Source organism: Puntigrus tetrazona, chromosome 1 (genome assembly GCF_018831695.1).
Source record: "Puntigrus tetrazona isolate hp1 chromosome 1, ASM1883169v1, whole genome shotgun sequence".
Taxonomy (NCBI): Eukaryota; Metazoa; Chordata; class Actinopteri; order Cypriniformes; family Cyprinidae; genus Puntigrus; species Puntigrus tetrazona.
In genome coordinates this window covers 1,819,355-1,844,242 of record NC_056699.1, presented here as the reverse complement: position 1 = coordinate 1,844,242, position 24,888 = coordinate 1,819,355, and the positions used below count along the sequence as shown (strand labels likewise).

Genomic DNA, 24,888 nt, shown 5'->3' with positions numbered 1-24,888 from the left:
AAGCATGCATGAAAAATGTCCTGCGTCCGAACGAAAGTGTCATTTTACGCTGTGATTAGCATCAGCTCTTTAGCTCCGGAAGCGATGGCTTTAATGAGGAGTGCCATATGCGAGCTCCAGGTGCTCCGCTCTGTAAAGCTGCTCAGCTGAAGGTCATGAAGTCTCTGCGATCAGAAGGGCCTGAGCTCTCTGACCTCTCCACCAGAGCGCTGGAGTCACGAATGATGCTTGTTAGTAAATTAAAGAGTTAGAAAGACGAGGAGAGGATAGCCGAGGACAAAACAGCAGAGCTTCAATCTGTTGGATTATCCAACCTGGTCTCATATAAAAAATATGCACCATTTTTACGTGCATTGCTGCAATTTCAAATAGAAATGTGCACTGAGTGGCGCTAAAACACAGATTCAATACGTAAACCCTGGCACATTTTATCAGTAGGCATTGCAACTGTTCAGAATTGAAATATCCAGGAACTGTTGCTAAAAGTTAATGCTATCATGCTTGAATTACGCCCTACATCAAATCAACTCTACACCTAACTGACCTAACGTGTTAACAAACGCAAAAGTGATCTAATAACACATTTATTGATGCAGCCGTGTCACTTCAGCTTCTTTTTACATCTCCTCGTCTCTCAAGAACATCTCTGTGAGCTACTGAACAAGCCTCCCAGCATATTAATATTGTTTTGAAGTCATAACATCGTATTCTTTAAGCAAGTGTGTGAAAATTACGCTTCATTAACTGAAACTCTGAGTTTTACTGCCTCTAGTGTTCATTTCTTTTGGAAACTGTTATCATCTGTTTGCATGATGCAACACCAGAAATAATCATTTTTTAATTGTTGAACATTCTTTTTAAAAGAACCGTCTCCTTTGATCATGTTTTAACGACCAAAAAGAGCAAAGTCTTGTTTGTTCTGTTTCACACCAAAAACAAGTTTATTTGCAAAAACAGATTAACTGGAATGCAGAATTTAAAAAGCGCAATTTCTGAGAATTATTAAAAATTGAGTTATGTTTTTGCAATTAATCTCTTCAAGTATTTTTATTCCGTAATGTCTTTTTTTCGGTGTAAAGCAAAAGAAACATTTCTCATGGTCAGGGAATACATGAACTGATAAAATGTAAACCTTCAAATTATGAAATATGAATCTCCAGAAATTACTAATAAAAAATAAATAAAATAAGTCCATATGACTTTTGCAATATATTCCAAGTCTTTTAAAATTAGTAACTAATTAGTGAAATTGGTAACAGTTTTTTCTGTCTTCGTGAGGAACAGATTTAAGAGTTATTAGCTGGAAATCTTCTCACCGTCACACATTTTTGGTGACACCCCAGTGGTGCTCGGTGTCATTAATATATACACGTCATAAGACTTAGCACATAATTTAACAAAAGAACATATTTCACATAACTTGTTCTTAGTGATTCATCTTTCTCAGTGTATTTTAGCCGGACAGCCACTAATCACTCATTCTGAATCTCATACAAGATTTTCTTTTTGGTCTTAAACTCATTTAAAATCCACGTGTTTTAAAGTAAGCAAAAGCTTTCAAAAATGGTTTTCTGAGCAGAAGAGCCATTTTCGGTACCCCAGACATCCCATCACATCTATTTAGTGTGAAGAACATCTAAATCTAAAATCTAAAGAAATGTTAAAATAATCCAAAAATATATATACTAATAATAAAATATATATTAAAAAAAGCATAAAAAAGTTAATATAGCAAGAAATATAATATATAAATGCAGAATTGCAAGAAATAAATTGAAAAAAAAAAAAAAATATATATATATATATATATATATATATATATATATATATATATATATATATATATATATATATATATATATATATATATATATATATATATATATATATATATATATACATATATATATACATATATATATATATATATATATATATATATATATATATATATATATATATATATATATATATATATATATACATATATACACATATATACATATATACACATATACATATATATACGCATACATATATGCATATATGTGTGTATGTGTGTGTGTGTATGAGTGCATAATAAAAACTTTTAATGCACTAATGCAACTATTTAAATAGTTGGGCTAGGTGACTTTAAACCACTGCAAATCAATTCTACTCCTGGAATATAAGATTATACTTCTACTAAATTAATTTATATTAATATATATAACTAATACATTCTTTAATTACAGTAAATGTTTTACTAATATTCTCAGTGTTAACATTTATATTTTATAATCTTACGGTGTTCATTACAGAACACAAGTATAGTATACATAATTATTGCCTTGAGCTCAATATTCTCATGTTTAGTGCATATTCAGCCTACCATACTGATCACTGTTTCTATCAGAAATGCTTACTTTTTTCATCGAGGGTGCATTCAATTGATCAACAGCGACAGTAAAGAGATGTATAATGTTAAAAAAGATTTCCATCTCTAGCAAACGCTATACTTTTGAACTTTCCATTCATCCGTGAATCCTGAAAAAAAGAACGTTTTCTGGGCAGCTTTTTAACCCAATAATCAGAGATATTTCTCATGCAGTAAATCAGTATATTAGAATGATTTGTGACACTGACGACTGGAGTAATGATGCTGAAAATCACAGAAAGAAATTACATTTCAACAGATATTCACACACAAAACGGATATTTTAAATTACAATAATATTTCGCAATTTTTACTGTAAGCGTGATCACATCAATGCGGACCCCCAAAAAACAATACGGAAAAAAACATTGCACGTGTTTCGTGGAGCGGGGTTTCGTTCCTACCTGTGCAGGTGAAGAATTTCGACTCTCCAACACTCAGCTCCACTTTATTCAGTGATATCGACACCTGAAGCACCGCTGCGAAAGACAGAGAGAAACACAGGGGTACTCATCATAATCAAGTCATATTCAGGACTAACAGATATTTATACAGTAATCTCACATCGGATCTCAACAGCGTCTCAAACCGAGCTCAGGGATATGAGCTGCTCCACATCTCCGTGTCACTCATTAGGGACTCATTTTTACTGCTTATGAATGATGCAATCACTTCATCGTTTAAATGACACATACGTTATAACATCTGAAACAGTATGCAAAAAAAACATGAATAACATGCTTGCTTTGTTTTCTAAGTCTCAGGTTCTGATTCCAAAAACAGTGTCAGTTTTGTTGGAGCATGTCACACTTTCAGACTAAATATAAATATAAATGGTTTTAATACTTTAAAATTTGTAAGGTGGATTAATCTTGAATTTCTACTTCTACTTCTATCACAAACACACCGCACCTGTTGGGATCTGAATGATTGGTTTGACATTTTCACATGCATGACTGATTCTATATTTTATTCTGATTTTTGCAGACTGCAGGTTAAATGACATTAAATACTACTTTTTGTCATTAAAACAGAAACTTTTGACATTAGATTCACAATAATTAAAAGGTCTAATTTTAAGATCCCTGCCTATATTTGAAAATATATCCTTTTTTTTTTTACTCCACACTCCATATACCATAATAGCAAATGTATATATATATATATATATATATATATATATATATATATATATATATATATATATATATATATATATACATACACATACATTGCATAAGTACTTATACCGGGGTCTTCAGTTATTTCATTCAGGAACTACTTTGTAAAATAAAAAGTCTGAGAGATATCCATATTAAATAATACAACAAATTTTATGTTATCTAAAATCAAAAAATTGTATTTTAAATACATGCAGACTACATGTTCAAATAATGTTTTCAACCTTTTTTCAAAAAAAATTTAAAAGTTCAACTTTTACATTTGTTTTTCAGAATGATACAAAAAAACAAAACAAAACATTGTTTCAACTTGAAATAACTCGATACCCTGCTGCTAATTTTTTTTAGTTACTTAATGTTAATTTAAGTGATAACTAAAATATTTAGTTACATTTTTAAGCAGCGGAAACGGTTGATGTGTAATGATCCGCTCCATATACAGCTCTACCTAAGTCATAACGTCATTCTAAAAATCTCAATATTTCTGATAATAAGATAATAACAAAATGTGCTTTTTTTGAACACACTCTGTTTCCTATTATGCATCCATACAAATAATTCAATCATGCTTCGTTTCATATTATTTCCCTCAGCAGTCTGCCTTCAGTCATGTTTTCACACTAAATGAAAGTACTCTGCGTGAGACTCCTAACTAAAGCCGAGCGGCATTTACTGGGAGTTTTTCAAGTGACGATAATCAAATACGGATTTAACGATAATTAAAATATGAAACCGGATGACTCAAATAACCTCATGGCCGATATACGAAGTATATATTGGCGAGTCCGCAAGCCACGCTATGACAGCTGAAATTTAGCTCAGGAGCATTCATATTGCATGAAGACATTGGGAAAATTCAATTTATCGGGTATGATTTGGAAAGGCACACACGTGTCTTAATAAAAGGTCTACAAACCAAGCTTTGGGGTAAAAGAACGGCCTGTAACTCTATAGATGTAGCCTCGTGGCCAAACTGAGCAACTGATGGAGAGGGCTTTGGTTACCGTGGTGACCGGCTGTAGTTGACCTCCACGATCATATGAAGAAATCTACAGAAGGACAAACCTCGCTGAAGCACTACACCGATCCGTGCTTTATGGCGGCGCAGCCAAACTCAAACCTCTCCTCGGTGAAGAAACATCACCTAAAAAACTTTTCTGGTCCAATGAAGCTCAATTCTAAGCATCCTGTTTGAAGGAAACCAGCTCTGCTCATCTCCCGCAGAGCGGCATCCCAGAAGTGTTTGGAGTCGGTCTCATGCCGTTGGCAGAGACTGAGGGACTCGTTAGAGGAACTTAAACTTAAACTTCGCCTTCCAACGGGACGACGACGATCACCCCGAACAGGGCAAGAGTGGCTTATAGACAACTCCTTGTACTTGATTGGTCCAGACACGGCCTGGGATTGAACCCAATATAATGTTTCTGGAGAAACCAGAAAATGTGCATCTGCGGAGCTCGAGAGGTGAAGAATGGCAGGCAATTGCCAAAAAATAACGAGCAAAGCTTGTCGCATCATACCCCAAAATACTTGTCTGTTAAGGTGTTTTAGCTCAGTTCAGAGTTAATGCAGTGCACTTTATTTGTAATAGCTGTTTTTGCTTTGCCATTATGGTGCATGGCGTGCAGATCGAAGTAAATAAATTAAGGGGTGTGAATACTTTCGCAATGCACTGCTGAAAAAAACAGCATGTTCTTGTTAGGTACATTTTGAAGCTGGGATGCTGGTTTAAGCTGGTCATGTTGTTGACCAGACCAAACCTATCTAACCAGCGCATGCTGCTTTTTCTACAGGGTGCGTGCAGCGTTTTCAGGTACAAAACACATTCGGATGCGGTCTTCAATTGGTTTTTCAGATGTCATCAAACAGCCCAGCATGCATCAGAGCGACAGAAAGCCGCCTATAGATGGCAGCGAGATCCCTCGGCAGCGGCCGTGTGAATCTTTAACGCGTCAAGCGCGCGGCTGATGATTTATTCCTCTCTGGGATGCGGGCGGAGAGGAAGCAGCCCGTCCTTTTATTGTTGGCCTGTTGTAGTTTTTTCTGCTCTCGTCTCCTCAGACCCGGCTAACTGCCGCTCGTCTGGCGAGGATGTCTAATTCGGGAAGCTACGGGCTGATTAATGACCAAAGCGCGGCCCTGAACTCCGCAATTAGAGACTGGGGCCGGCGCAGGACTGACTTTGATGGCTGCCACCTGAGGTGGAGAGGAAATGTCACCAGAGCCGTAAGCTTTAGTGCCACCGAGCTCGCTTCGCATTTTAGAGCTGAAAATTAAAATTCTGTCATCATTTATTCACCCCGGGGTCGTTCCAAACCGAACCTGAGGAGCACAAAAGAAGACGTGGGCGAGTCGGCGGTGACAGGATTGTCATTTCGTGCTAAACTAAAAGTGTAACTGAAGACTTGAAGTGAATTAATGATCCAGATGCTGTTCGGAGACAATAAAAAACAACACGGAGCTTGTTTGTCGGACTAATCGGATTAGAGCGCTCGTTCATTCGCGGCCGTTTGGCAGGTGTGGAAATTAATCTGAAATCGTGCCCACGCAAAATAATAAAACACAAACCTGTGCGAGTCATTAAACTCCAGAAGAGTTAGAGCAGTGTAATGCGCATAAACAAGGCTTCTAACAAGCTCAAGACAGCTTAGCAGAACAAAGTTCACAAATAAATGAGTGTTTGCTGTTTTAGAGCACGCTCTGCTGAGATCTGCCATCTATTATTACTGTTAGTCATTTAGACCGGCTTCACAAAAACAACAGGTCTCTTCTGCTCACAGACACTGCGTTTATTTGGTCAGAAAATGCTGTAAAATCTGGAAATATTATTGCAGTTCAGAACAGCTGTTTTCTGTGAGAATTTCTGTTTAACTGTAATTTATTTCTGTGACGCCCTGCTGATTTTTCAGCGTCACACGGTCCTTCAGAAATCAGAGTAATACACTGATTTACTGCTCGACAGACACTTCTGATTATCATCAATGTAGAAAACAGTTGTGCTGCTCAACATTTTACTTTTCAGGATTTATTACAAATGATTAGGCAATTCAAAAGAACACAATTCTGTTAAAAAAAAAAAAATTAATATAAAAAGTCGGTTATAGACATTTTATGAAGTAACATCATGAGATAAAGCATCATGGTTAGGATGAGATCCTGTAATAATGACAAGAAAAACTCTAAATTATAAGAGAAAAGGTTGTAACAAAAAAAAAAACAGTAATTCAGAATTGAGTTATAAGTATGATAGAAAAAGTTTATTTGGTGAAAAAAGCATTTATTTGTAAATTTGTAAAGAAAAGACATTTGATCAATTTAATGCATTCTTGATGAACAAAATATTATTATTATTATTTTTTAATTAACAGTCAATGGTGTGAAATTGCAGAGCAATGCATGCTATTTCTGTTTTCCCCTAAAGACACTTTTAAATAAAGTGTAACATTAAAAATTGAAAAGAATGAGGCCAAACGCTGATCACGGGCAAAGAGAAAATGGCTCGTATAGAAAATCATATATTTCTTAGTCATCACATAAACACTTTATTGCAAAGTAATTATGTAAATGATTTTATGTCAGATCACATGCTGTTCTGTTCATTTGGGAGTACGGATGAATAAAAATAAAAGACTTTTATTCATCAAGGTTGCATTAAATGGATCAAAAGTGACATTAAAGACATTCAAAATGTCGCGAAGGCGTTCTATTTCACATAGATTATGTTCTTTTCAACTTTCTATTCGCCTGTGATTTCTGAAAAATAAAATCTATCAAATTTGCAGCATTGAAAATAATCAGAGATGTTTCTTGAGAGTGTGAGAACGATTTCTGAAGGAGTGATGATGCAGAAAATTCATCCGGGCATCACATAAATAAAAGACACAAAACAGATATTGACAGAGAAAACACTTTCTTTAAATTGCAATAATATTTTTACAGATTTTTAATCAAATAAATGCAGCCCAGGGTTTCTTCCGGTGATGTTTAACCTTCAGGAAGTCATTATGTGTTAGCTGTAATTAAGCAGACAGAAGGACGCGCTCTAATTGACTGTGATCTGACAGAAACCCCGGCGCTGCGTGAGTCTCTGTGGACGGAGAGAGCGGCAGGGCATGCTGGGATGCGTTTGTGTGACACAGACACACGCTGAGACGGCCTCGGGCGTAAATACTGAGAGAGGAGCCATCCGCAGCAGCTGCAGTTTTACCCCGTTTACCTGAAGCCATGCTGCTCCTCACTGAACCCCGGCGGTACGGTACGGTACGGTTATGACAGCAATAACAGGCGCTCCTTTAAAAAGCACGTTAACGAAGCGGTATTGACTGGGAGGAGTCACATAAAATCATTTTCATTTTATTCATCCATTGCATTTGCTTTTTATATGAAATAAAGACTTTTATTATATAGTACTGTATAATATCTGTGTCTTTTTTATGTATGAAAACAGACAGTTATTGGTATAAATAATATCAGTGCTGGGTAAAGATTAATCATCTTTTTGTGAACATGTCTGTAAATTAACTGTGTTTATATAAAGAGACACATACTATATATATTTTTAAAAATATATTTACGGTATATATTTATATTCATATAATTAATTTTGCATAGCACTAATAAATATAAAGATTAAAATGAGCTTGCATTTTATAATAAAATTTTTCATTTTATTTTAAAATGATAGTCATTTAGTTTAGTTTTGTCATTTTTAGTATTTCTAGATTATTTCTTCAACCTAAACATATTTATCTAGGAAAAAAAAACAAATAAAAAAAGTTATTCCACTTTATTTCCACTGTGAACTGTGTATATTTATTGTGTGTGTATAAAAACACACACACACCAAGTACATATTTAATCAATGTCTATATGTATATATGTATATTTCTATTCATATATTTTATATATAAACACATTTTTCTTAAACATGCATGTGTGTATTTATATATACATAATAAATATACTCAGTGCACACACACACACACACACACACACACACACACACACACACACACACACACACACACACACACACACACACACACACACACACACACACACACACACACACACACACACACACACACACACACACACACACACAGACACACACACACACACACACACACACACACACACACACACACACACACACACACACACACACACACACACACACACACACACACACACACACACACACACACACACACACACACACACACACACACACACACACACACACACACACACACACACACACACACACACACACACATATTATATAAACAAAAACCTTTATTTTGGATGTGATAAATGGTAAATATATTCCGTTCAGCTTTAGTTCAACACTGGTATAAAACCAATGCAGACAATAAAGTTATTCTTTTTATATATATATATTGATTCCCAGAGCCTGTTTGCTTTACTTCAATTAGTTGCCTGTGTTTCTTATATAGCAGCCATCGACCCGTGTCTTGAGTTTCTGCATGCACTATGTTAAAGAACAGATTCCCAGCATGCACTGCTTCCTGACAGCGATGCTCCACAGTCTGTACTGCAGCGTGAAGACGTCCAGCGGATCAATGATAGTCATTCTATACCATTACATACAGAAAAACACTTTAACTAACTAGGATATGTCTATTTGCAGGTTTTATTGAAATTTTGGTCATGTTTAAAAATGTAGTTGCTTATTTATTTAAACATTGCCTCAATACATTTTTTTATCTTAGTTTTATTACATTTAACACATTAAGTCAAATATATTTAAGTTAGCTGCCAAAATCTATCTATCTATCTATCTATCTATCTATCTATATATATATATATATATATATATATATATATATATATATATATATATATATATATATATATATATATATATATAATATATATATATATAAATATTAATAAAATTAATGCCAAAATTTATATCTGTGTTTGTATATATACAATTTTAATTAATTTTAATGAGATTTATATATATATAAAAATCACATTAAAATAATTAAAATTGTATATATATACACATACATAAAACAAAATTGTATATATATATATATATATATATATATATATATATATATATATATATATATATATATATATATATATATATATAATTGCACATTAAATGTGATATTTTAATAAAAATATTTATTTACAACTTCAGAAAATAATTTTAACAATATAGTTTCTTGATGTTAACAAATTAAATCTGTAAAGTTTTACCGAACCCTTTCTTTTTGTATAACTGATTAAATAAATAAGCAATCTTAACTCCAGTCGTCTCAAGTCGTCTCAAAACTCTGCTCAGATATCAGCAGGAACACTGAGGACGTGCTCGAGAGGATCCAGAGTAAACCCTCGATGCAATTAAAGTCGTCTCAGATAAAAGCATCTGCCAAATGCATAAAGGTAAAAATGCGAAGTACTCACGATCCTGGCAGTAAAGGGCTAATATTCCATATTCTGCAATATAGTCATAAAGCCTAAATGGACTTTATGGGTCGTAACGCTTCTGCTTTGATCAAGTGACGTATAAAAACACACCAGAGGAGCACGGTCTTAATCTGCTAATCGTAACCAACGAGAATCAGTGGCGCAGGGTCCAACTCAGAATTGACGGCTTGTTATATTTTGGGTCTTTTATTTCTGGATCCAGGTTCGCCGTCTCGTCGGGTTAATTAATCGAGCCGTATGTTCTGGGCGTGACAGTGTTTGGCCCTTCAGGTGCTCGGGTGAGTCTCTCAGCCGTTCAAACTAACTCACAGAGAAACTATACAGACAATCAAAGATCAGAATTAAAAGTGTACGTCTTGTTGTGCATGCGTGCTAAAATAAGCGAAATAGTCGGAAACGGAAACAAAACGGGAACTCCTGATGGGTTCGGGATCATGCATCTCGGTGCTTCACTTCCTCCGAGGAGCTTCAAGGAAAAGATGTTAACCAGCAACCCTTTTAGTTTGTCAGGATGCAGGCTGCTAGAGAAGATCTGAAGCGTCAGCGTCCTCCGAGGGTCTGTCCCGCTGTGAAGATGACACAGAGAAGACCTCAGGTCACCAGAAGCGGTGAAGTGCACTACTCGGGGAATACTGCTGTGTGTTGTGCTCATCGCTCGTGACCTGCTGATTTTAGTTATGACGTGCACTCTACCTTTTATTATTCATACAAGACTGCATTTAACAGCTTAAAATAGTCATTGTAAGACGTGAACAAGACTTTCTGAGGAGATTTAAAAAATTGCTAAACGAAAGGAAAAATCACCAGTGATATAGACACTCATTTGTGAAAAAATAAAAAATTTAATTAAATGAAATTAAATTTGTAAAAAAATTATTTAAATATATATATATATATATATATATATATATATATATATATATATATAATTTTATTTAAATTTTTATATATATATATATATATATATATATATATATATATATATATATATATTTATATATATATATATATATATATATATATATATATATATATATATTTAAATCAATTATTTATATATATATATATATATATATATATATATATATATATATATATATATATAAAATATAATATATATATATATATTTTTTTATCAATTATTTATATATATATATATATATATTTTTTTTTTTTTTTTTTTTATATATATATTTTTTTAATTAAATTTAACACACACACAACTTTCTAATGAAAAAATAATAATAATAATAGTAAAAAAAACCCAAAACTCACAAGTACCTTTTTAAAATGTCATGCCTTCTTCTAAAATAAGTGATACATAAAAAAAAAAAGAAATCATTGCGAGGTGTAAAAGGAGAAAAAGATCAGGACGGCTTCTACACGTCAGTGAGCTGAAACTAGACGTTACAGACAGGAGAAACCTGACAGAGAGCTGGAATAAAGCCAGTGAAATCTCTGACACTAATAAGAGCATCATCTCAGCATCCGCTGCTTTCTGTTCTCAGTTAAACTCAGAACACGAGCTGATGAGACGAGACATGATCACACACACACACACACACACACACACACACACACACACACACACACACACACACAAAGACTAGGTGTGTACGCCCATATTTGGTTTTCCTCTTCCTGCTCTCATTTTGTCATTTATTGTTATTTATCTAGTTTATACACATTTTTTATATATTAAATATATGTAGGTGTAATATACATATATGATACATATATAAATGCATGCGTGTGAATATTTTCTAAATATATACTGTATGTATGTATGTATGTATATTTACTGTTTGAGAGCACTAATTATTTTATAGTTAAAATTAAATAGTGTTTATTTATTATGAATTATTTTACTGTACATTGACAATTTTATTCAGTGTTTAAGTTAGAAATATACATACATCAACACATTCCACTCACTATAAAATATATATAATTTATGTAAACTGTGTAGATGTTATATGCACATGATGTGTGTGTGTGTGTGTGTGTGTGTGTGTGATAAATAAATAAATGTTTTTGCATGTATATATTCATATTCACATTAGATCAAATTATATTCTATATATATTTAATATATAAACGTAAAATATTTTTCTTAAATATATAGATGTATGTGTGTGTGTGTGTGTTTCTATATACATCATAAATAAACACAGCACACACACACATATTAGCTAAATCAAAAACGCTTATTTGGGATGCGATCAATCACAATGAGATGTTCGACAGCCCTAATGAAAACACCGAAATCAAAAGAGTGTTTCTGTGTATTTGAGTTGCTTCGGTGTGTGTCTGGACGCATCTGTTTCTCAGTGATTCATCTGATCCCGATCCCTGCAGATCCTGTGGAGACGTCTCAGGGAAAGGTCACCGCTATCTCCTCGTCCCTGTCATGTTTCACTGACGTCTCGCGAAATCTGCCCCGAAAGCCTTTGAAATGCTTCCTTCACGGCTGATTCTGGAGACGTCTGGGACGGGATTCTAGAACGAATCTGAATGAAGAAGTCCTCCGAGAACAACAGGCTGAGACCGATGAAGACAGCGTTCCAGCTCGACGCCTTTCAACACGTGCCTTGCTTCATGAGCTGAGTGTGAACGGAAATGTAAAAATAAAATGTAAAAATAAAATCTAATTAATTAAAATAAAAAAATGTTTGGCTCATCAAGGCTGCCTTTATTACAGCATATATATATATATATATATATATATATATATATATATATATATATATATATATATATATATATATATATATATATACACACATAAAAATGTATATATATATATATATATATATATATATATATATATATATATATATATATATATATATATACACACATTTTAAAATTACAATGTAATCAAATTAGTAGACTTAGAATTTAAAAATATAAAATAATGTTTTTTATATATATATATATATATATATATATATATATATATATATAGATATATATATATATATAATGTATGTATGTGTGTATATAAATATATATATATATATATATATATATATATATATATATATATATATATATATGCATGCACAGTATGCGTGCATGTTTTAAAATCTTTTTTAGTTCTACAATTATTCTATTTCTAACTTGTCATAATAAATAAATATGTATATATAACACGTAACAAGTGTAATGTAAATAAGTCATTCTCATAAAACAACATGCGGTGGCATACAGTCGAGGCTGTTAGTTTTGATCATATCTGAGATGTATAATCACAGCGTGTTTCTTCCTGCTCTAATGAGTCGTTAGCGTGGGCCAATGACATCGCTGCCTTCACTAATTAGATGCTGCTCTACCATTTCCAATCAAACACAGAAATAATTACAGGCCTTTACATCAGCTCCTGTAATTGAAGCTTTTGTTTCAGAGAGCCTCGTGTGAAAAGATATTACATGACTTTACTAGAATAAACAGAGTCCTCCTCTTAAAATATCCCTCGGAGGAAGAGAATAGAGATGCTGTTAATTATTGTTATCTAAAACTAAAAAACATCAAATTAAATATTTCAATTATGAACTGAAATCAGATAAAATATAAATGAAATATAAATCGCATTTTATTTTCAGCATTGAAAAATTGTTATTTGTTTAATTATTAATTTCTATATTATTAAAGACGTTTTTAAAAATGCTAATATTTATATAAATATATAAAAACACAAAACAATAAATATATTAATTTATAGGCATGCTGTGGACATGGAGCGAAAGACTTAAATTCGGAATTAACTGATTTAAAATTTTATTTAAATTCAGAAAATAAAAAAATGTATATCGAAAGTGACAAAACAACGTTACAAAACTTTAAACTTAGATAATTAAACTATAAAGACGTATTTTAAAATACGTTTAACCTACAGACACGCTTAAAATAATAAAAAAATATATCAAGACAACAAAACTACAACAATATAGACGTGCATAATATTAAAAATGGCAAAAAAACGAATCACAAAAAATGCAGATAATTAAATAAAATAGATAATTAAAATAAATAAACACTAGATAATTAAAAAACTCATTTTAAATGACAAAAACATACAACAAAAACATTCATTCCTAACGTAAAAAAGGAAATATAACGTGCACAATGTCAGTCTAAACACTGAAGATCATAATGAATCTTCTTCTCAGTATTGATCTGAATGAGATGGATGTGAACGCTGCTCCTTCCTGAAATCAATAGACGTGACGCGCTCTACAACCTTTAACGGCCACCGATGCTCCCTAGAAAGCCTACAGCTGACCGTCACACCGTCCATTTCAATCAGGTCACTGATCTCTCTCTTCTTCTTCTCCAGTGCGTCCTTCAGCATCTCTGAGCCAATCAGAAACGACTGCTGACGCTTAGTCCCACCCCCCTCCCAAAGTCAACCAATAAACACAGAGAGAAGTCTGAAAAAGCACTAAAAAAAAGCCACTTTGTGTGTTTTGTTTTTATATAATACTTTTTCCATTTTTGGACACATATTATTAGTCAATAAACCAAATAGACCTGTGTGTCACTGAAAGTGAATAGAAATTGGGATGTTTTTTGTTCTTTGTTGTTTGTTTTGTTTTCTGAGGAGAAACATCTGAGAAGCAGGAAAAGTCTCCTTTTGCTCTCCAGTTGTTCTCGGGGCTGTTTTGGAGAACAGTTAAGTTATTAAACAGATCGAATTGGAAAGCGCTGCATAGAAATTAACAAAGAAATCCATCGTATCTCTATATTACCAGCTTTTAATTGCATAGTTTGGCACCTGAGCCAATCTGAACCCAAACTGAGATGTTGCTGACATCTGAAACTCTAAAACTGAAGACTATTAGGGAGGAAAAACATCCAGAAAACCAGGAAAGCTCTTAAATTAAGCGCTCTGTGGAAGTCCGTCCTAACTCTGTATCTTTAGATCGCGTCGTTCGGCATCTGATCAAACCTGAGCCCAATTTGAGATGTTGCACGAAAGGTTTACAGGGCTTGAGAGAAGCAAGAACCTTCATTAAAAGTCTCCACTTGATCTAGACAAGTCTGGAAACTCAATTTGTTGAGCATCGCATGGAAATTAACGATGAACTCCATCCCAACTCCATCAAATCCGAACTCGTACGCTAAGATCTGAAATGTTCGGAGACCATTTTGAGAATGCTGTGATCTATTTCTGAGGAGAAACATCTGAGTTGTTTGGAGAAACAGTAAAGTTATTAAAAAGTACTTCATGAAGTCCATCCTAACTCTATATCTTCAAATATGAGATGTGACCGAAGTCTAAAACTCTGGGGTCTTAACTAAACGTATTGTTTTCTGAGGAGAAACATCTGAGAAGCAGCACAAGCTCCGTGCATAAACAAATATCGTATTAGACCTGCTGTTTTTCCCCGAAGCTCCACAGTGTGTTGAGTAAAGTCAGAGTTTCCCTCGAGGCGCTGAAGACCCAGGGCTTTCTATTGATTTTACTGTAAATATGAAGTACAGTGTGCCTCGGTGCGTGTTTTCACACGGTAGAGAAGTACTGTCTGTACGGCACACTCCGGGGAAGTCCAGAAACTAAATCATACCTAAACAAATACATCTACAACAATAAATAATCATTTAGGGTCTCTTAACTAGCCATTTATTACTAGTCTTATTCATCACCTTATTCTATATCTCTAATTCTACCCAATACAATAATTAATAAAAAGCAAATTATGAATTTGTAGTGAATTAATAGTGAATTAATATTTTCATAAATTAATAATAATAATAATAATATTATTACATTTAAGTAGTAAAATAATGCACATATTATTATTATTATTATTATTATTATTATTATATTTAGTTTTGCTAATATATATATATATATATATATATTTTTATTGTTTTATATATATATATATATATATATATATATATATATATATATATATATATATATTCATCATATGCTGTCGTATTATAGTCAACATGTTTAATTCTTTCAATAATATGTATTTATTAAGAAATATATATATATATCATATATATATATATATATATATATATATATATATATATATATATATATATATATATATATATGTCTGAGATTTGTTTAAGTGATTATGTTTGGCTAATGCTAATATTCGCTTTTGAAAAGTTAAGATAAGGTTAGATCAGTAGCCATAACATGCATTTGTTTCATTAAGTATTATTCTCAGCGTCATTTAATATGCAGTAAGTCAGTGTTTTGATGGCGAGTGTGTCCGTGTCCGGCTCTGTGACTGAAGCAGCAGCTCTTCAGCAGGTGTGTGTTTAACACAGGTATCCGGGCCTGGAGGAAGGAGGCCTAAATTGGGTTTATATTGCTTGAGAAGCCTTAAGCATGTGGGGTGAGTTGCCATGGAGACCAGAAAGTTAAAGGCAAAGGAGCTGCTAATGAGCCTTAGAAAACACTCACAAACACTCGGGCTCTTACATAACAGAGAAAGGATTGGACGTAACCCGTCAACAACACATCTAGGACACGTTTCATCCATAAAAATGATGTTCTGCATAGAACACTGATTTATATTTTGACTGGCACCAGCTGTACGATGACCAGCGTCTTCACAGAGGCCCGGTCTTTATTAAAGCTGTAGTGGAATCAGCGGAGAGAGGAGGAGAATGCAATTATGAAACTGCAAAAAATATTTTTACATAATAATGCATTGGACAGGGCACGTCTATGAACAGCTTTTTAGTTTTGTGGAACTAAAAACAATAAATTCCTAAAAATAAAAACCTAACCATTTTAAATAAATTACAAAAACACGTAAAATTAGCAAAACTGAAATGAAAATTGACATGAATTCAAAAATTCTAATAAAACAATAGTATAGTATAGTATAGTATATATATATATTCAAACATGTGAATGCATCCATAAAAGATAATTATACTATATATATTATGTATATATTTTAAAAATATGTGCATATACACTTGTATATTTATATTCTACTTTATATAAAAATATATTTTATATATAAAAAAATTTTATACACACACACACACACACACACACACACACACACACACACATATATATATTTAAAAATAATGAAATGCAATAATTAGGAGCTAATAAAACCAATAAAGGCACAACTAAAACTAGTAAAATAAAAAATATTCTATAATTAAAACTGTAATAATATATAAATAACTAAACAAGCTTGCGGTGTGCAAATCAAACACTATTGTACTAATACTAAGACGTTTCTGAGAGCGCCATTAATAACAACAACCTCAAAACACGGTTTTCATTGCAAAATCAATAACGGCTCTTTACAGCCGTTTATCCAGACGCAGCACGAACAGGAACAGGAAGCTCCCAGCGGCTCTAGCTGACAATCAGCGTTAAACCAAAGGCCGCATTAAACCGATGGAGTAGTAAACAGCAGCGGCCAACTTTGAAACGCTGATGCTTCACTTGGCACCATGTGTGCTGCTCGCTTCGGTTTGCTTTGGACGCTCTCAAAGGACTCTCCACAAAGGGCTCTTATTGAAAGTGTCGGCACCCAGCCAGCGGCCCGACAGAACACCCACGTTTAACAAGAGACGTAAATAATAATAACCCGCCATACTATGACAGAGGAGAACACGTGTGGAATATCAATGAGAGACGTTCTGAACCAGCGAGCATTCCTTTATCTGAGCCTTAATAACACTCTCAAACTATTAATCATATCCAGCGTAAAGGTTTTGTTTACTTAATATATCTATGCATGTTGTGTATATTGATAAACACATATATATATACATATATACACATACACACACATATATATATATATACATATACACACACATATATATATATATACATACACACATACACTATATATATATATATATATATATATATATAAACAAACATGCATGTATATATTTAAGATAAATATGTTGTGTATATACTATTTGTATTTATTTATCATATAAATTCTATGAATATAAATATAGACATGTAAATAGTTTTAAAATATATTCTGTATGTGTACGTATTTATATATACATAATAAATACACAAAGAACACACACATAAATTATGTCAAAAATATTTATTTTCACTGCCATAAATCTGTTAAAATTTATATAGGTTTTTAAAACCTTTTTTACTTATTCTTATAATGTTTGCAAAATTATACGATTGAAAATTTCCATAACGTTTTCTTAAACATTCACATGACCAAGAAAGATCCAATTAAAACGCTTAAAACACTGTCAATTTAGCAGGTTTTGAGGATTCAGAAACGATGTTTTCATGACTTAAAAGGGACGTCAGCAAACTGTTCTCAGAAAATACTTCAGCGTGCAAGGATGCCCGAAACAAATGCATTGTGTTATTTTTATTCAACCATATGCATAACAAATAAAAATTCCCAAACATGTGAACAGTTTAACTAAATTGCTCAGCAAGAATCTCGTTATGACGGAGAAAACCGTAGAAGAAGACGGTTTACACCAATTCTGAATTGCGCAGGAAATATTTTTAGTTTCCAAAATCTGAACACAAGTTGTATTTTAGCATTTCTGATTTATCGCTCAGTTTTTTGCTGTTGTTGTATTCTAATGTTTTGCTATTGTTCTTATTACATTATCATGCAAACGTTAAAGGAACGTTCCATTTCTTAAAAAAAACCTTAGACGCGCATCTAATTATAACATCCCAGTAAACAGAGTTTTATGAATGATGTATTAATAATGTGCAAACGTTATTAAAGGCCAGGAAGTCTGAACGAATGTTCTATTAACTTCACCGGAAGAACGTCAGCCGAGGTTTTGAGAATGTTCTCTGTTAGTCGGGATGATGAAAGAAACATGCAAGAACATAAACGTTTAACATTTGTTAGTCACAGGGCTTATTTTCTGCAATAATCCAAAAGCTAATGGAAAATCCTATTGGGTTTATGGGTTGGCCTACAAAAAGGCACAATCACTGCAGCGCTCAACTGAATTCTAATCTAAACCTTCAGTCAGCGAGTCAGATCATTAACCACAACACCACGGAGCAGACAGAAACCAGCACCTGCTTATCCATTTAGCAGACGCTTTGCATCGACTAGCATGTCATATAACGCTAATGAACAGAGCTCCAGTGAAGCGAGACTCGCATAAAGTCAGAAGTATTTGATGATGTTTAAAACACAGCGAGCTAATAAAGATCTCATAAATGTATCAGCCCCGAAGCCATTACTCCAGCCAGCTATCAAACAAAGCTGATGTAAACATTATCATGATGCTAATCAGCGCCGCATGTCCGGCTATCAACGAAACAGCGTTTTTAGTCCATTTGCTGTGAGCTGTTTTTTTTTGTTTGTTGACAAAATAACAAGGTTATGACAAAAAATGGTTATTGAAGATAAGACAAGAGAAGATTATTGGAGTACATTTTACAAAGAAATTTACAAATGGCCAGGTTCTTATTGAGATCTGGAACGGTGTTAAAAAAAGACGCCAAGCAGGAGTGATCTTCTTCTGAGGAGGCGGGGTTTATCACACTATGACATCATAATCAGTGTCAGAGAAAGTTACTTTTAAAAGTAACACAATACTCCCTAAACAATAGCGGGCTAAAGTTACTAGTTACTTTTTATGGAAAGTAATGTTTTACAGCACGTTTGTGTTACTTTTTTAAACACGGCCTGAGCGTTTTGATATGTAAAGTTCTATTGTTTAAGTTACTTTACTCTACACTGATAACTCGTGTTACTTGGGCCGCACTTATACCTGTGTACTCACATAGCAACTAGATGTGTAGTACGTGACCACAGTGTGAGTACACACCGGTACGTATGTCTGTGTAACTACACGCATGTAACAACCCTCAGAACGGTGTGTGTACAAATGTGTAACAGGATATTGGTAAAGAAAGTGTTACACTGTATATTAATTAAACAATTCCTATGGATTCCGCACGTAATTACTCTGATGTTACACAGCGGTGGTGAGTAAGGCAGGCTTTACATATAAATTGTGGTTGGTGTCCAGAAAGTTACATTAAGTTACGCTACATTACATACAATAAAGTTACATTACTTATTAAGCAGACAGTTCCTGAGGAGTTACCGTGTAAGTACACCGGTATTACACATCTCTAAACCTAACCCCTGGATCAAACCGTACTAGCGAGTACTTGAAATGTTAATGTCCTGTTACACGTACTGTTCTGAGGGTGGTTACATGCACGTAGTTACACAAACACGTGTTACGCAGGTTACGAACTACATACACATCTAGTTACTATGCAAGTACACAGGTATTAGGGACACATAATATAAAGTGGGACCCAAGTAACATGAGTTGTTACCATTCTGAGGGTTGTTACAGAAGTATTAGATACTATGTAGTAATGTGTACTCACACTACGTACACTTCTTATCAAACCATACTCTCGAGTACTTAGTGAAGTGAAATGTTAATGTCCTGTTACACACACTGTTCTGAAGGTGGTTACATGCGTGTCGTTACACAAACACGTGTTACGCAGGTTACGCCCTACATACACATCTAGTTACTATGCAAGTACACAGGTATTAGGGAAGCATACTATAAAGTGGGACCCAAGTAACATGAGTTGTTACCATTCTGAGGGTTGATACTATGTAGTAACGTGTATTTACACCGTGGTTACATACTACATACACTTCTAGTTAGTACGTGAGTGCACAGGTATTAAACACACAATATCTTGTAATGCGTTACTCCCAACAAACATGGCCACTTTGTCCCTTGTAGACTTGCACTCTATTCATGTACTGCTTACTTTCTAAGAAAAAGAAAAAAACCTAACACTAGGCACTAACACTGGCTTTTATGTATATTTTTTTGCATTTATTGCATTCATTATTTTCATTATGTAATCAACAAAGCATCATTTTTTTGCATTTATTGCATTCATTATTTTCATTATGTAATCAACAAAGCATCATTTCGATGTGAGCAAAATAAAGTAAAATAATGCAGGCTCTGCCAATCTTTGAAAGGCGAGCAGAAGTGCGCCGGCGTCAAATGTCCTAGTGCGATGAGGACTTTTATGGCGTGTCAGGAGGAAGATCTCTGGGAAATCTTCAGAACTGCATCCGATGTGAGCAAAATAAAGTAAAATAATGCAGGCTCTGCCAATCAAGAGAAGAGTCTCTAGTGCAGGTTCCTGAGCAGAAGTGCTATTCACGGAGAAGAAGAGGGAATGATGAATGTATTTGTCTGTTTTCTAAGGTGAGTAATGAGCTTTATTGAGCCCAGCTGAATCTGAATATGAATATGAGACACTTTGAATGAGATCAAATTTCTGCTTGCTAATTTACTACAGGAGGTTTGTTAGCGGCTCTGTTTCTGCACTTCATTAAACCGCGCCGCATATGCTCCGTCCGCATTTCAGGATTCGCTCCATATTACAGCAAATGGATTCCGGCATCTGGCGCCAGAATTTGTCACGAGTTAACTCACGATTAATACACACATTTTTATCAGCGTATCGAATAATTTTCAGTTTTTAAGAGGGATGCGAGGATATGGATGCTTTATGGAAGATCAACAATCAATCAATCAATCAATCAATCAATCACTTTTCTATAGCGCTTTTAACCACAGGTGAGAAGAGATGCGTCTATTAAACAGGTTCCTGCATCCCTGCACGTAATAAAACGCTTTATTAAAACCACCCATCCATAGAAGAATGGAGGAATGATGAAACCAGACTCAATTTTGTCAGTTTTTCTGAAGGTGAGTAATATATAGCTTATTTATTGCCATAGTTACGCCTCTGACGCGTCATAGACTTGTTCCTGAATATTGAATATGAATATTAAAAGTGTCTCTTTGAATGAGAATCCTCTCTTTAAAAGTCTTGATGCCTAAATCCTCATTAAAACTCATTTTGATTGATATATTCATTGATACATCTTGTCAAAGTGCTGTTACTAGAGCAACAACAACAACAACGTAAGAACAACAACAGCTGTGCTGGGATTTCAGCAACCAAGTTATAGAAGCGACATTATAGCAGATTTAAAGCAGCACGCGGTTAATGAACAGAATGCGTTTTCTCTGGAATCATTCACGCATCACTCCACGGACAGAAAACAAACACTTTTTGAATAATTTAAAAACAAGGCTTTATAGATGGTTTTTATGATGCACTCGCTCTTTATAAACCATGTGCCGAATTATTCGTAACATTTTAGCAATCCCGTAACAATAGCCAAAAATACACCGTATGGGTCAAAATGATTCATTTTTAATTCATGCCAAAAAAATCAAGCATACATATCAAAACGTAGTAATATGCATTGCTAAGAACTTCATTTGGACGACCTTAAAGGTGATATATTTCAATATTTGTATGCCCCCTCAGACCCTAACAAACCATACGCCGTTTATTCAGCTTAATTCGAAAAACTGGTTTCGTGAGAAACCCAAACTAAACTTTCATTTGACTTTAAATAGTTCTACGGACTTTCACGCGACTCAACATCTCATTCTGGACGAAAGAAAGTCATACGAGGATAAACGCTTTTGATGAAACCATTCCGCACCACAATGGGATCGTGTCTTGAAAGCTGAAGACATTATTGGCCATCTTGAAGGCTTTGAACACAGAAACGAAAGAAGAAAGCGCCGGTGCTGCCTCTGGGAATTAAAATCAAGAGCCATGGCTGGCCTAAACCCTCCGACAGACTCCGGGTGAAGAACACAGATGATGTACAAAAACATGTCAATCACACACACACACACACACACACACACACACACACACACACACACACACACACACACACACACACTTTCTCACATTGAGACTGAAGGATTTTATGCATAGAAGGAACTAGCCTTAAACCGAAGCAGTAAAACGCCATTCAAACGTTTGGAGTTAGTAAGGTTTTTACGTTTCTTCTGCTCGACAAGACTGCTTTTATTGGATCAAAAATACAGTAAAAAACTAAACGTATACAAAACGTTCTTTTTTTCACACGAATGCAAGAATGGCACACAGGAAAACACAAAATGCCAAACACATCTCAAAAGAAAACATCTGTCAACACTTGGATATAATAATCACACGAAGAGTTTATTTGCAAAAACTGATAACTTTTTTTTTTACTAAATTATTAAAATGACACTTTATTACTAAAAATCGTATACAATATTCAATTAAGTTTTAGTAATTTCTTTAGTTTTGTCTACATTCAGTAAAAGGAAAATCTTTGTTTGTTTTTAGTCATTTTCTATTAATAGCTTTTTCCATTTCTATTTGAATTTTGCTACGCTTTAATCACTTTTTAAGTTTTTGCTATTTGTATCCATGCATTTTCAATTTGAACACATTGCATCGACAACTTTGTTTATTTTTTATTTTTACATCTATCATTTCAGTTAATATTTATGTATTTGTTTCGTTTCCTATATAACCCCAATGTTTTTTTTATGCACTCTTGTCGAGGATCAGTATTTTATTTATCTTTTTAACGTTATAAAGAGCGCATTAAACTGATGAGAACATTTATGTTACAAAAGGTTTCTACTTCGAATAAATGCTGCGCAATGATGCCGAAAATTCAGCTTTGATCACGTAAATAAAATTACATTTTAACGTATATTTACACAAAAAACAGCCATATTTATTTTGTAATACTATTTCACATTTTTTCAGAATTTTTTTAACAAATAAATGCAGCCTTTTAAGCAGAAGAGACCTATAAATGGCTTTTTTTGCACCATTTCTGTAGCTTAAACACTAATTTGGAACATCAAATTTAAATTAAAGAGCTTCAAAAATACACGTATTGTTTAAGTGTTATGAAATATTATCTGGCTTGGGTAGCAGTGACATTTCTTGCTTTTTTCCCCTTTGTTTCTCACGATCGGCTCTTTGCATTTTACAGCCTAAAATACCAGACGCTTCCCGAAGATCCAGCGGTGGACAGAGATGAAGCGGCCGCCGGCGAGGAACCAGACGCAAACAATACGCTCATATATCTTCTCTAGCCCTGACAGGTTTTTGGCCTCGGCGGCAGAAGAAGCTGATCTGGAACGCTCTTCCTCTTTCAGCGGCGTGATAAAGGCTGAACACCCCGTCACGGTTTGTGTGACCCACATCCAGCGCTCGAAGCTCATTTACAAACACGCTTGACGTCAGCAGTGACAAATCAGGACCGCAAATACACACCTTAGTGCTCATTTCATTGCACTTTAGCTCCTTGAATAAAATAGAATACAATCGAATTCAGTCTAAAATTATACGGAGGTTCATTTAGAATATTATATTATGTAAAAATAAGTTAAAAAAAGATTTGGTTTCATATCTTTACAGAATCTAAATGTAATATAATATGAGAATAATATGAGATCAAAAAGGTACATCAAAATATGAAATATATATATAGTATCAAATATTATAATATAAATATCTTCCTAAAAAAATCTAATATAATAAAAATAGTAAAAATACATAAAATAAAATCAATTCAAAATACAAAAAACAAATATAAAAAAAAATATATATATATATATATATATATATATATATATATATATATATATATATATATATATATATATAAACCCAAACTCTATCTCTTTTACAAACCATTATTATTATTATTATTTTATATTATTATTATTCTACTAATAAATGGATAATATGAACAAATGTTTCAAACCTGATTTTATGTGATCTAATGTATAATCAGCTGATAATGTGGCGATGCAGTAGTTTGTGTTTCTCCATCATACAGCAACCCTATAATGAAAGTATAATGCAAACGTAGAGCAGAAGTGAAGGATTCCTGTATAATAAACCCTCAGATCCCC

General features: G+C 33.5%; 1 protein-coding gene across 3 annotated transcripts in view; it reads right to left on the bottom strand.

The window, feature by feature from the left end:
* zgc:152904 (uncharacterized protein LOC767777 homolog) overlaps positions 1-24,888 on the bottom strand; it is a 181,155-nt gene that overhangs the window by 48,954 nt on the left and 107,313 nt on the right. For all 3 annotated transcript variants that reach the window (XM_043246036.1, XM_043246053.1, XM_043246046.1), the window contains exon 2: positions 2,821-2,895. In XM_043246036.1, coding sequence (XP_043101971.1) covers positions 2,821-2,895 — 75 coding nt within the window. The remainder of the gene's footprint in view (positions 1-2,820; positions 2,896-24,888) is intronic.